This window comes from Micropterus salmoides, unplaced genomic scaffold (genome assembly GCF_014851395.1).
Source record: "Micropterus salmoides isolate LMB-PRFRI ecotype aquatic unplaced genomic scaffold, ASM1485139v1 Ms_hic_scaffold_11, whole genome shotgun sequence".
Taxonomy (NCBI): domain Eukaryota; kingdom Metazoa; phylum Chordata; class Actinopteri; order Centrarchiformes; family Centrarchidae; genus Micropterus; species Micropterus salmoides.
In genome coordinates, this window is record NW_024040152.1 from 18,655,753 (window position 1) to 18,669,047 (window position 13,295).

Genomic DNA, 13,295 nt, shown 5'->3' on the forward strand with positions numbered 1-13,295 from the left:
TGACTGGTTTAAAGATTAGTGCAAATCAGTTATTTAAAAAATACATTTTGGTGATCCATTTGCTACAAACTACAAATGAAATATTCTATAGACTTGTAGCCTACAATAATCAAGTGGAAGAAATAGTAAGGGTGTACTACCAAAGATAACAAGCCACTTTTTAAATTGTGTGTTACAACAAGAATAAATAATTGCCATGAAAACCTAAAATTGTTGGGCAATTTTGTAAACCCAAACCTGTTCTTCAGCTAATTCTATGAAATGTACCCTCAACTCAGGGTAGAGGTTAGTGGTATTCTAGTAGGTACAAAAATGCTTTTGTCGAACTTTTTGCTCATAATTATTTTTTGTTATTACCTATTGCCTGTACAGTCACAGTGGGTGACTTTTTCAACCCAGATTCTCAATTTACTAAAATCAGGGAGATTGTGGGTGAAATATTTTCAGATCGCTCAGTGCTTGTTTCCTTAACTACCACAAATAACATGAACATAATTGTGGCGCCCATGGGGGGTGACTTTCTTGCTACATTTGGTGAAAAATGATAGCGACTCCTGCTGTAAGCTAGGGAGTTTTTAGTTTCAGTGATATGTGAAGCCATGAGCGGCCACATGGGGGAGATGAACACATCAAAGCAAGTCAAGTACATGTACCTTTCAGTGAAAGATGAATTCTAGGAAACACATTACTTTGACATTCAAGTAACTGCCCTGTTGTACTAGTTCACAAAACCTGTGGGCTGACCCTGTTTTTTGTTTACATAATTATAAAGGAGGTCACAGTGTAACATAGTTCATTCATTTCAGTTCATTAATTAGGTAGATTTAGAAGTCAGCCTCAGTTCAGATGTCAAGCTTTAAAGTCCTTGGATGAAGGTCACGCTAAAAACAGTCCAAGCAGCACATGTTGAAGGAGGGCACGTGAACTCTTCCGCTTCGGGACACTCCCTACAGACATGCACACCAATCACAATCAAAAGTTAACACTTTCTCTATAACTGTCTTCCCTCTTTTAACCTTCTCTCGATCTTTCTGCTCATCTGTCAGTTCAAATCTGTAAGCTGCTAGCTAGCCATGAAATCATTTTATCTTTATTTTAACCATTTCCTGTAACAGTCTGTGTTGGCTGCTGCTGCTCCTTGGCCGTGGCGGATCACTTTCTTCCTGACTGCTGCGTTCATCTATGGCGTCCGTGTACAGCGGATCTCATACCTTGAGCAAGGATGATGTGAATTACAGAATGCATTTCCGAATGATAAACGAGCAGCAGGTGGAAGATATCACCATAGAGTTTTTCTACAGGCCGCACACGATCACGTTGCTGACATGCACGGTGCTCAGTTTGATGTATTTCGCGTTCGCAAGGTAAGTCGTTCGCAGCTAACGTTAGCTTAGTTAGCTAGCGGTCGGCTAACAGGCGCAGTGATGCTGTGAGAGTGCCAGGTACACAGAGGATAGCTAGCTCTTAGCTACTCTTTAATGCTTTTTTTCACTAAGAGAAGCTTTACATGCACATAAAAACACTGTAATTACTTTCTCAGTGAGGACTGTCTAACGTTACATTTTGCTGTCATTAATTAATCTTTCACCTAGGCTAATAACAAGAAGTGTTGGGTTATATAACGGTAACGTTAGTCCAGTGATGAACAGTGCCCCGTGCTGACAATGGCTACAACAATGTAACTGGCAAGGAGACTAGTCATAACGCTACATTTAAAGTGTTTATCTGTTTTACAAACCACAATTGTATAACGTAGACTCTAGTTTCTGTTTGCCATTTGAGGCACATACACATCACTACAGTTGTGGAGGCGAAGTGAAGCATAGACTGCTCATAAAATGGGCAGATTAACATATACCACTGTATCCCTGGTGTAATGTCTGCTTAACCGTGCCTGCAGAGATGATGGAAATCCTGACAACAATCTCTGGGTGGGGCTCATCCTGGTCATCTCCTTCTTCCTTGTCATCAGTGTTTTGGCATTTCCAAACGGTGAGCGAAAAAGGACACTGTTATTATTTTGTAGCCCTTAATTAAAGTTAGCCTGAAGCTACTTCACAAACAGACATATTAGCACAGTCATTAATAATGACAGCTTTAAGTTACATGTTGAACCTTGATAAGGACCTAAGTATGAGATGAATAAATATAATATAAACACATGTACACAATTTGAAACAGTCTGATGAACAACCTCATTCAGTATGGTATTACCAGTGTAATTTCTGGTCACTATTGTTAGTCTGTTCTCAGAACAGGGATTTTAGCTCCTCAAAGCCACAAATCACATCTACCAGTGGCCACTAGGAAGGAAATGTGCCCAGGGCTATAAGTTGTATATGTGAAACAATAATATAAAGTAAAAAAGACTTGTTTTAATGAGAAACCAATGTCCACTCCATCATTTGTAGATTATATCTTTTGACAGTATCTGTATGTGATTTACTGTAGGTCCATTCACCAGACCACATCCAGCAATATGGCGAATAGTTTTTGGTGAGTATTGCTAAAAGAAAACGGTTTCTTTGCTGTTTGGACCTTTTTAGATTTCCCTTCTTAATGCCATGTCTCTCTGCTGTTAAGGTCTGAGTGTCCTCTACTTCCTGTTCCTGGTTTTCATAATTTTCCTCAACTGGCAGCAGGTGAAGCAGCTAATGTATTGGTTAGACCCAAACCTGCGTTATGCCAAGAGAGAGGCAGACATAATGGTGCGTGATGTAGGCTTACTCAGAAACTCATATACAGCTTGATTTGTTACACACCAGATATGTACAGTACATGGGGATTAACAATCATTTTAATGAGGCTATCTTTGCTGCTCTCTGCAGGAATATGCTGTAAACTGCCATGTCATCACCTGGGAGAGAATCCTGAGCCATTTTGACATTTTTGCATTCAGCCATTTCTGGGGCTGGGGTATGAAGGCACTGCTAATACGCAGCTATGGCCTCTGCTGGACTATCAGTATTACTTGGGAGCTTACTGAGGTAAGGAAGCACACACCTTATAAGTTTGTCACACACTTACCATCCTGTGGCCTATTACATTCTCTCTATCTGCCTCTCCATCTTTTTCTCTTTATAATGGAGAAATTCTGAAGTCAATTTAAGGTTGTGATCTGGTGGAAATTGATGGGCTTTGGCCATTCTCAATAATTTGATATAACGTAATATTAAGCTGAGAAGTTCACAGTTTTTCAGACTCTCATAGCCTCCCAATCTCCTGTTCCCATAGCTGTTCTTCATGCATCTGCTGCCTAACTTTGCTGAGTGCTGGTGGGACCAAGTGATTCTCGACATTCTGCTGTGTAATGGTGGAGGCATCTGGCTTGGCATGACTGTCTGCCGCTTTTTGGAGATGAGGACCTACCATTGGGCCAGTATTAAGTATGAACTTTGCATTCTGGAAATTAACTATAACTGTGTTAAAATTGTTTCCAGTTTTGTATTAATCCTAAGTCTGTGTAAACAGTACCAGGTTATTTACAGGTTGTGAAAAGGAAAGTGGGGTTTATAACCCTGATGCATACATTTCATGGGATCAGCCCTAATTCGGTAATAATACATATAATAACATAGCGGCAGTAATACATAATCAACCTTTGTAAGTTACTTTAATTTAAACTGGAACATAAAAATTAGCCCTAAAAGATAATATCACAAGCCAAAGAATTTGTGTAACTGTTCTTCAATCTTTAGCCATTATGCTTTATTATGTTAATTAAAGATTTTTTTATTGTGAGTTCGATATAAGGTAGCTTTACTGTATTTGTCTTCTCAAGTGGTTTTTAATATTTCATTAATAACTATTATCTATGTTATAAATGTGTAATTGTGTGTACTATTTAAGAAAATTATAGTCAAAGTCAGAATAATTAAGGCATGTAAATTCAGATAAATAACCTCTATCTAATACGTTAAATTAGCTCCTACTCTTTTGTAGCATCACTGTAAAGTCAATTCCACTCAAGCAAGCCATTTTATATACCATGTTAGGATGTATAAATTGTTGTTTTAAAATATTATCTCACAAGTTCATCAGGGGACATGAATAATTAATGTGATGGCATTACTTTCATCTGACTTTGTCTGGTGCACTAACATAATACTTACTGTAAATCTATCTGCAAGTCTTTGTAATCCTCATCCTGCACTTCCCATCCAGGGACATCCACACCACCACAGGCAAGATCAAACGAGCCGTGTTACAGTTCACCCCCGCAAGTTGGACCTACGTACGCTGGCTTGACCCAAAGTCTTCCCTGCAGCGAGTAACGGGCGTCTATCTGTTCATGATCATCTGGCAGGTGGGTCAGTGAGAAATCCTCTTTCACCATCTCATGGTGACTAAGTGCTGACTAGTCGGGGATCATCCGGTGTGCTCTGCGTGCTAAGTCAAGGCTAATCTAATTGCCTTTTCCATTGTTGAAATCTAAAACCTGTCTCACTTCAGTCCATATAATGCACGAGTGTCCTGCTGTCTACACATTAACAGCTTATCCCACAAGAGTGAAAGACAGGCTGGATTACTTGGGAGCAATTTATTATAATGAGAAAACCATGGATGGAGAACTTAACTTAGCTCCGTTGCTCTCTTCATAAGAGTCACCTATGGCTGCCAAATTTCTAGTCACTTGCTGCTATGGCGATGAAAGCTGCTGTTTCTCTCATTTTTGTGTGGTGATGAAACAACTTTGTCCTCCCCTCTCCCTCACTCAGGCAGTTCCCAAATCTCTTGAGGCTTTAAATAGTAATTACCAGTCTTTGAGAAGTAGTTGAAGAGATGGTCGACGGCTCAGCTCTACTCAGCGTGGTGACAGTTTAGCTGCTCTTCACTGGGCTCAGCCACACAGGCCCTGGGCTAAATGAGTGAATAACATGGCAGCAGGCCTCCGTCTCATTATCTTTCAGTCCGGATGAGAGGGACTTGAACAAAGTGTCCCCCAAAATGAACTGCTGGTATCGTTGCCAATATGTTAATCCAAGTGTGACTTTGATTGTGAGAGAATCTTTGTTTGTTAGAGTCCTAGCCTCTACCCAGAGTGGTTTCAATAAGAGTGACATTTTTGTAAAACAATTCATGTACTGTACTTAGCCCTTGAAAAGGTTTTGAACATGGACAACTGGAATTGCTAGAAAGGCCCAGATTTCATTTCTAAAAATGGGAAGTTATAGCAGGCAACATACTGTGTATTTCTTTCAAAAATGTTGGCTCTGTCTACATGTTTTAACTACAGGCTGAACTGATTAACTTTTTCAGTGCATCTGCCTGTAATAAGGCACTAATTAAAGAGTTTCTCTGCCAATAGGCCTTACTCGCAGCACACATTTTGACTCATCGAACACAGATGTAACGGATGCATTCCTTGTAGATGGGTCAGTTCCTGGGCCCTGCTTTTGTGCGAGCAGTCTCACTGGCGTGGCTTACTGGCACATGTTAATGGAACAGAGCTGTCATTACATATTATGTGTGAGACCTGTGCTTGTCCTGCTATGACATCAAACTGTTTGCTGTGAGATAAATTTATGGTCCCCCCCATAAAGACTGGTGCATGGTAAAGGTCATCATGTGAGACAAAAGTTCATGACAGAAAAAAAGGCAATATAAAAAAGTTTGTCTTGCTGAAAAATAACCCAAAAACTTTAAGTGTGCAGTATCTTTGTGCATCGTGGCTTATAGTCAACAAGAAACTGGGAAATAATGGTACAGCACATGTAATTCCAGTGGGATTAATCTACAGTGAGATTATCTGTATTGAAATAAAGTCATAAAGAATTCTTCAGTTATTGACACCTATGAGTTGTTTATATTTGCTAGCTTTAGGATAATACAAGCAACAACACTGACCCCAGTGTGTGAGATGTAACCTGAAAGTTGGAATATAGTGTGTTAAAAACATTTGGCTCTTTAATCTACAGGCACATTTTAAGTTTTTAATCCTCATGCAAAATGTGTTTACAGTATTTTCACTCAAGACATTTTGACATGTCACAGTAGGAAAAAGCACAGGTATAAATAAAAAAAATGATTGGCTTAATTCCATTTAGTTGCTTCAGATTCAGTTTCAGGATCGTGGCATTGTGCATGCTACTGTGTCATGGCTTGCTGTCTGCTGTAATAAAAAAAAGGCCAATGCAATTAAAGTGTAATGCAGTCCATAAGTAGAAGTGACACAGTTTTCATTTTGGCTCTGTACTCTAGCACACTTGCCATGTGTTATAGTGCTAGCAAACACCAAAGTAAAAAAAAAAAAAAACAGAAACAAGCAGCATCACCATGGATAATCATTTTACCTATTAATATGTGCAAAAATTTGGAACCAAACATTAAATATGAATACTTTTTATTTAAGATGATTTATATCTGACCATAGCATTTTGGTCCCCCTTAATTTGGGGACATAATGCTCATAATCCAAGTCTGCTTGAATACTAAGGCTGTCCTGAATGTCATTTTTTGAGCTTCGAAGTTCGATAGTAAATAACGGCAAATAATCAAAGGATGATTGAGTCCTAATAATTATATAAATGTGTTCATTATGTTGTCGTTTGTTTGTTGTAGCCGACAGTTTAATGATTAACTTTAAAATGCAGGCAATTTGACTGTTTGAACTGTAATTAAATTTAGCAACTGTAAAGTTAATAAACGCCATAACTGCCACACTTTGATTATCATTACTCAGTTTAAAGTACTCCCACACAGCTGAGGGCTTCATTTTCATATGAACTGGAACATTTCGTTCACTGCTATAAGCGGAGGTCAGATGCACGAAAAAAAAACAACTCAATATTCGAATCTCTTAATTGAAAATCGAATGGGTACCCAATGTTCGAATATTCGGGTCCAGCCCCATTGAATACAGAACCAAAACAGGAGAAATGTGTTTCTGTCGTACTTCTCTGTGTTGTATGCAGTAGCCATTATACATGGAAACCTTTATTCTCTTCTGTCTGTCTCCCTCTTTGTCCATAGCTAACAGAGTTGAACACATTCTTCCTCAAGCACATTTTCGTCTTTCCTGCAAGTCATGCTCTTAGCTGGTGTCGGATCCTCTTTGTTGGCATCATCACAGCACCAACAGTGAGGTAAAACACAAAAGTCATTTTTATTAGTAGGGAAATGAAATGATCCCTAGACATGAATAATGCCAGATTTGTTTTGGATATTGTACATTGGTGTATGTTTATATATCTAGTTCCTTGTTTTGGAGATTTGACAGAATTGACGCTAAGGCAAGTAACTGAGTAGAGCTGCAGCAGAAGTTAATTAATATTTGCTTTATTTGTTTTAGGCAATATTATGCGTACCTTACAGACACACAGTGCAAGAGAGTTGGGACCCAGTGCTGGGTGTTTGGGTAAGTGAAACCTAAATTGTATCGCTGACTGAAGTTGATAATTTTTTGAACCGCAGTGTACCTGTGGTGAGCAATCACATAACCACAAGCAATGAGAGTAGATAAATGAGGTGACTTGTGGGATCTACAAGGGTAATAAATTTCACTAAACCAATGTTAACATGTTCATGTCAGTGAACATAGCACAGCTATCAGGTGAAAGGGCTTATGTGTTTTGAGCTGTTTATTGTCAGTTAAATTGAAAGTTTACTGCAGGTGGATCACGGTTCAAATGTATGTTTTTTCTTTTATTAACAGGGCAATAGCTTTTCTGGAGGCCTTGGCGTGTATTAAATTTGGACAGGACCTGTTCTCAAAAACACAGGTCCTCTATGTGATCCTCTGGCTACTGTGTTTGGTAAGATCACGATCACGTTATTATTGTACTTCTGTGTCAATATGAATTACTGTGGGCTTCTGCAGTTAGTAATTAGCACATCATGCTTTAAAATACATGAAGTCTTGTGCCTTAACTTTGACACCACCACCCCGTCATTTTTCACATATATCTTTTTGTTTCAGCATAAAAAACATTTAAACATCAAAAACTTTCTGTGCTGTAAGTGATTGATTATGGATTTCCCCTGAATCATTACATGATGTGTTTTTAGGCCTTCATTACATTCCTGTGCCTCTATGGAATGGTGTGGTTTGCTGAAAATTATGGTCCAAGAGAAAAGGTATGTTTATTTCTTTAAATATAGTGTTTTATGCCCTGTTATGTATGTTATATAGTTAATAAAAAATAAAACAAACTTAAATCTCTAAACCTGGCAGCTTGAATTTACTGGTTAATTTATGATCCGGTTGTTTAAAATTTTCCAGGAAAAAAAAAAATTCCAGACTTATTCCTTTTAAAGATTTCGCTGTAAAGGGTCAGTTAGCTGCTATATGCTCCCTGCCCAGTTAATGGTATGTGTGTAATGTCTGACCTCTTTTTCTTTCACAGAGCCTCTCAGAATGTGAAGATAGTAATTATGCAGACTCTCCTGACTACATGTCAGAAGGATTTAAAGGTACAAGGACTTTACTGTGATCAATAAACTACATATAAATGTCTTGTAAAAGTATACATTAATATTCATTTGTAATCGTGTAATGGGCTTACCCCTAGTGTTTGGGGTGTTGTTTTAGTTACTGTAAATGTGAAAAGCTTAATTGCTTCTTTTTATAAACTCAAGTGTTTGACCGTCATGTTTCAGGAGAGACAGAAGTGGACAGCGGCAGCCCTACAACCAGGTGTAGAGGGAAAGGCTTGGGAAAGACCAAATCCATTAACGGCCTGGACAGCCAGTAGGAGTTGGAGACAGAGGCTGGTGGGCGACTCCTGAACTCAGTCCATGGAGCCAGGTGTGAAGGATCACAGGTTGGAAAGGGGGTAAAGATACAACCACTTCCCGGTGTTATTGAGGTGTAGAAAGCCCCCACAAATGGTAGAGGAAGTGGTGAGAGGAGAGACTAAGTGCATGAACAGGTCCATACAGTGTTGTTAGGAGTGCACAGAGGCTTAGACTACAGAGATGCATACTTAAGTGTGTGTTGTAGTCATAAAAAAACTCTTAAACCACTGATCACAGGTTTCTGTATGTGTGAAGACAGAGATAGAGAGAAAGAATGGTATTTTGTGTTTGTGAGAGACAGAGATGGCAATAAAAACTGCTAATTCTAGATGTGACTGCATGATCAGTGTAGCTGATAAACTATAATTTACAAACTTATTTATCCTGTGATAAAGTATATCACTGATGGTTAATGTACATTTGACTGGTTTACACCAGCCTTAACGCCAGTATGTTGGTCCAACACATTTCAATGTTAAAAGCCATTATGTGCAATTTATCAAATTAATTGGAGCCTCTACGTTTATAGCACAGAAAGGCTTATTATTAGCGTTTGTCATTGATTGTCTATTTGCATCATAGATGTTCACACTTGTTTTGTGGCCTTGAATGTGGGCAGGATTTCAATGCAAGACAGATTTAGCTTGTTAGGATCATCGACTGAGGTTCGTGTTTGACCTGGAACCAAGCAGAGCACACAGTTTAAGCACTTTTCAGAATGTTTTCTTGCAAATGCTGTACAGTTTGTATTTTGTGAATCATTGTAACCTTGAGTGATTTCACTCTTCTCCATCTGTGGCTGCTATCTTTTTTTTCTTTTACTGTACTGATAATGAAGGGCAATTATTCAAATTCCTTTGTTTTATTGTCAAACTTCTTGTTATTGCATTTATTGAATTTGCATGGCTCTGTCAAATCAAGTGTTTTTGTGGGTAAAATGTTATAGGAGTAGTCAACATATGTTTATATAACACTGCACACCAGGACATCAGTAGTGTTATTTTAATGTATTTCACAGTCAATGTAAAATTTTAATTGACCCCTTGTGCCTGTTAGCATGTTTTTATTCACACTTTTTTCAGTTAGTACTAATACTAAATTTGGGCTTTTTGTGTTTGATTTTTCTGTACTTGAGTGCTATACTGGAGGCTTATTTTTAATTGCTCTGTCAGCATCACCTCAGTGCAGATATATCCCTCATAATCCTCGACAATCCAGACATTGCCCTCTGTGGAGTGGACCAGGCTCCTGTGCTACAGTAGACACTATAAATGGTACATTGTCTCTGGATTTAGATGTCATTTGCCAAAATTCTGTTGAGAATGACCTGTGCTGTTCTTTTTCACTGTGAAATAATGAAACATATTAAACTGTTTTACATTTCCTCTTAAACTGTTTGTGAGTTATTATTTGAGGTATTTGCTCTTTTTTGAAATACAGAAACAACAGCCTTTTAACAATAAATGGCTTCATTAAAGACATTATTTTTGTTTAGTTATGATATTCATTTAAGTAGGAGGCTTTTTGAGTAACAAGAGAAAGGAAATCATGAATGACCTTGCTTGACCCCCGAAGAGTGCCCTGCTGCAGCAAAGGAGTGCCGGATTGGCTGACTGAAGCACTGCCTGTGTGGTATCCAATTGCACTCAGTCTGCACACCATGAATCTCAGACTGAAATAGCTGTCTCATGTCGACCTATAACAAGATGTTTTTCAAGGTACGGCTGGGTGAACAGTAAAAACTGACGTATTGTCCTAAACATGAACAGTAGTAGCAGAGGTATATCTAGAAATTGTGTCTGCTGAAAGAAAAATCCTTGAGTTGTCAGCAGCTGTCACCCTGCAGTGAGTATTAAGGTAGACTGTAACAATTTGTTGCAGATCCTGCTTTTGAATCCAGCCAAATACCTTTTCTGTTTTAATACTACATATTAAATAATGAATTGCTTTATTTCTCTGCTATTCTGCTGTTTGTGTTCAAAACAAAGGGCTATAACAAACTTGCGTGGTGTATTTGTAAATTGATTGTAAGTTGATTTCCAAAGGAGGGCAGCAGAGAGCTTCACTGTTGTGCAAAATGTCACGTGACCCTTTCGGCCTAAAGCACAGGACATGAGTGTGTTGACAAAAATGTTGCAGTGCTCTGCTTTCATTGCCCTCCTTCATTCTCTCCATCTCACTTAAATTACAAGTCTTTCTTTTTTTGGTTTCCTGAACCTCCTGCAGCCTGCACCAGTTGGGCGAACAGTCTCAGTAGGCGTAAAGAACATCAGGATATTTCAATTATGGACAAGAATCCTGGTTCCCTGACTCCAGAGGGGATTCTGAGAGAGATTCAGATCAATTTATTGGAGTGTAAAGTCTGCTTCGAGAAGTTCAGCACTCAGCAGAGGCAGCACAGACCACAGAACCTTTCCTGTGGCCATGTACTCTGTCTGGAATGCATCACCGCTCTATCCCACCCTCTCCTGAGGAAGCTGGAGTGCCCGTTCTGTCGACAGCTGTGCAGCGTTGACAGCACATCCCACTGCCAGGTTCTTAGTGACCTGCAGGAGCTGCTGTTGTCTTGGAGTCCCACATCATCTACTCCTACTCACAGGGCAAAGGGAGGCCTTGGCTTGGCTGCAGGTCTGACATCCACAGCTTTGCACCTTGACAAAACCTTTGGCGGGTGGGGGACTCTCGTCAACCCCACTGGGATAGCCGTTTTGGGGTGTTCAGGGACAATAGTGGTGGTGCACGATGGAGAGAAGAGGGTTGTGGTGTTCAGTCCACAGGGCAAGAAGCTGCACAGTTTTGGGCGAAGAGGACTAGCCAGTGGAGAGATCTGTTACCCATTGGATGTGGCGGTGACTCTCTGTGGTTACGTGGTGGTGACTGATGCAGGGGATAAAGCTGTAAAGGTTTTTACATCCAGGGGGAACCATGTAGTGACGGTAAAAGAATCCTTCCAGATGCCCTGGGGTGTGGATACAGACAGCTGTGGCCACATCCTGGTCTCAGACGTCCAGGCCGGCACGCTGTCCCAGGTCAAAGTGGACTATACTCATGGTCTCATTCTGGAGCATCAAACAGCCTTTTCAGGCCTCCAGCATCCAAAAGCGGTGGCCTGCTGTCACGTGACTGGGAACACTGCAGTGATGGAGCATCTACCTGGTGACTCATATCCACCAGGGAGGCACCAACACACAAGACTGAGAGTGCTAACAAAAGACTTCCACCTACTTTGTCAGACAGACAGTTTTAGCCTGACCCTGCAGTCCACAGTGAGGCTGAACATGTCAGGCGTGGCCTTTGACAGAGATGGAGATGTGATTGTGATTGACTCCAATCAGGGAATGATTTGGAGTTTGGGGAAGCTCCAGAATGGCCCAGCCCTGACTCCTCTTGTCGGAGACCACCTTATCCGTCCAGTTGGACTGGTGTCACTGAACAACACGGTGGTCATTCTGGACAGTGGAAACCATACAGTGAAGATTTATTCTGCTAAATCTGTAGCTAGAACCATGATATAGCTCATGTTTGAACAGGCCTAGATGTGAAATGTAGATTATCATATTATTATGATGAATATTATGAGATTACTATTTATAAATATAAGTTAAATTTTGTTGTATGAGGCAATGTTTTTAGAGAGACCATCAGTCATACAATCTTATGTTTTTGTCCTGTTATTGTCCCAGCTTTTAAAAAAATAAAATAGTTTCACTTACTAATACATAGTAAAGTGTTTAATTTATTATTATTAATAATAAGGGCGATCTAATATTGACTATAAATAATAAAAAAAAAAAAGCAATTCACTTGGTGTGTGAGTGTGTCAGAGAGAGTGAGAATCTATGTTTTATGACTTTTTAAAATTACCTTTTATTTCTGCTGTTTATTCTTCCTTCCAAACTGTCTTAAAATAATGCTTATCTTGGGTTCTTGTCAATCAGCTTGTCACACGGCCTCACATTTCTCGTCCACTGGTCCCCCGCCCCCATAAGCGGTGCGTAAATCCTTTCCCCCTCTGTGGCACAGCCGTCTCCAGTCTGCCAGAGGAAAGCAGTCGTGCTCCCAGTGGAAGATGGCGGTGGGGATGCTGTCTGGGACTGGAGCAGAGTGCTGGATTTGTACAAAAAGAGAGCCCGGATGGATATAAGGGGGGAAATGAACATATTCCAATCTCTTCTCCTCGAGGTCTGGACTCTTTTGGGGTTGTTTAACTAAAGCCGCTGCCCTTTATTTTTGGCAGAAATCCGGGCTTCTTGTCGGGGTTCACAGACTATTACACGGATAGCTCGGCACATAGACAGGGTGGGAGTGAAAAGTGGACGAAAATGTCGGATACAAAGGTAAAAGTTGCAGTGAGAGTTCGGCCCATGAACCGCAGGGGTAAGTGTTATAACAATGGTTTCTATTTGCAAACTCGCATTTCTGTCATGCTACGTTATCATAAAGTTTTGATTTCTTCGCCATTGCTGATCTCAGCTTGAGTTAGGAGCATGAAGTCAGACTTGAGTACAGTTTGAAGACGGTCAAAGTAGCTAGAATTTTTTCAATTCAATTTTTTTTCA

General features: G+C 39.8%; 3 protein-coding genes across 11 annotated transcripts in view; all 3 read left to right on the forward strand.

Annotated features, from left to right (window-relative positions):
- Positions 1-968: 968 nt before the first annotated feature.
- On the forward strand, positions 969-10,128 carry ptdss1a (phosphatidylserine synthase 1a). The gene is made up of 13 exons (XM_038711633.1): positions 969-1,364; positions 1,901-1,992; positions 2,452-2,496; positions 2,584-2,708; positions 2,829-2,987; positions 3,235-3,386; positions 4,165-4,306; positions 6,973-7,085; positions 7,292-7,357; positions 7,655-7,754; positions 8,008-8,076; positions 8,346-8,412; positions 8,599-10,128. The coding sequence occupies exons 1-13, from the start codon at positions 1,183-1,185 to the stop codon at positions 8,691-8,693; spliced, it is 1,407 nt and encodes a 468-aa protein (XP_038567561.1). The 5' UTR covers positions 969-1,182; the 3' UTR covers positions 8,694-10,128.
- A 329-nt stretch (positions 10,129-10,457) lies between these two features.
- Positions 10,458-12,428, forward strand: LOC119896862 (E3 ubiquitin-protein ligase NHLRC1-like). Its single transcript, XM_038710289.1, has 2 exons — positions 10,458-10,581; positions 10,963-12,428. The coding sequence occupies exon 2, from the start codon at positions 11,022-11,024 to the stop codon at positions 12,249-12,251; it is 1,230 nt and encodes a 409-aa protein (XP_038566217.1). The 5' UTR covers positions 10,458-10,581; positions 10,963-11,021; the 3' UTR covers positions 12,252-12,428.
- A 329-nt stretch (positions 12,429-12,757) lies between these two features.
- The window catches only part of kif13a (kinesin family member 13A), a 38,108-nt gene continuing 37,570 nt past the window's right edge, over positions 12,758-13,295 (forward strand). For all 9 annotated transcript variants that reach the window (XM_038711636.1, XM_038711641.1, XM_038711642.1 and 6 more), the window contains exon 1: positions 12,758-13,113. In XM_038711636.1, coding sequence (XP_038567564.1) covers positions 13,059-13,113 — 55 coding nt within the window. In that variant the 5' untranslated portion in view covers positions 12,758-13,058. The remainder of the gene's footprint in view (positions 13,114-13,295) is intronic.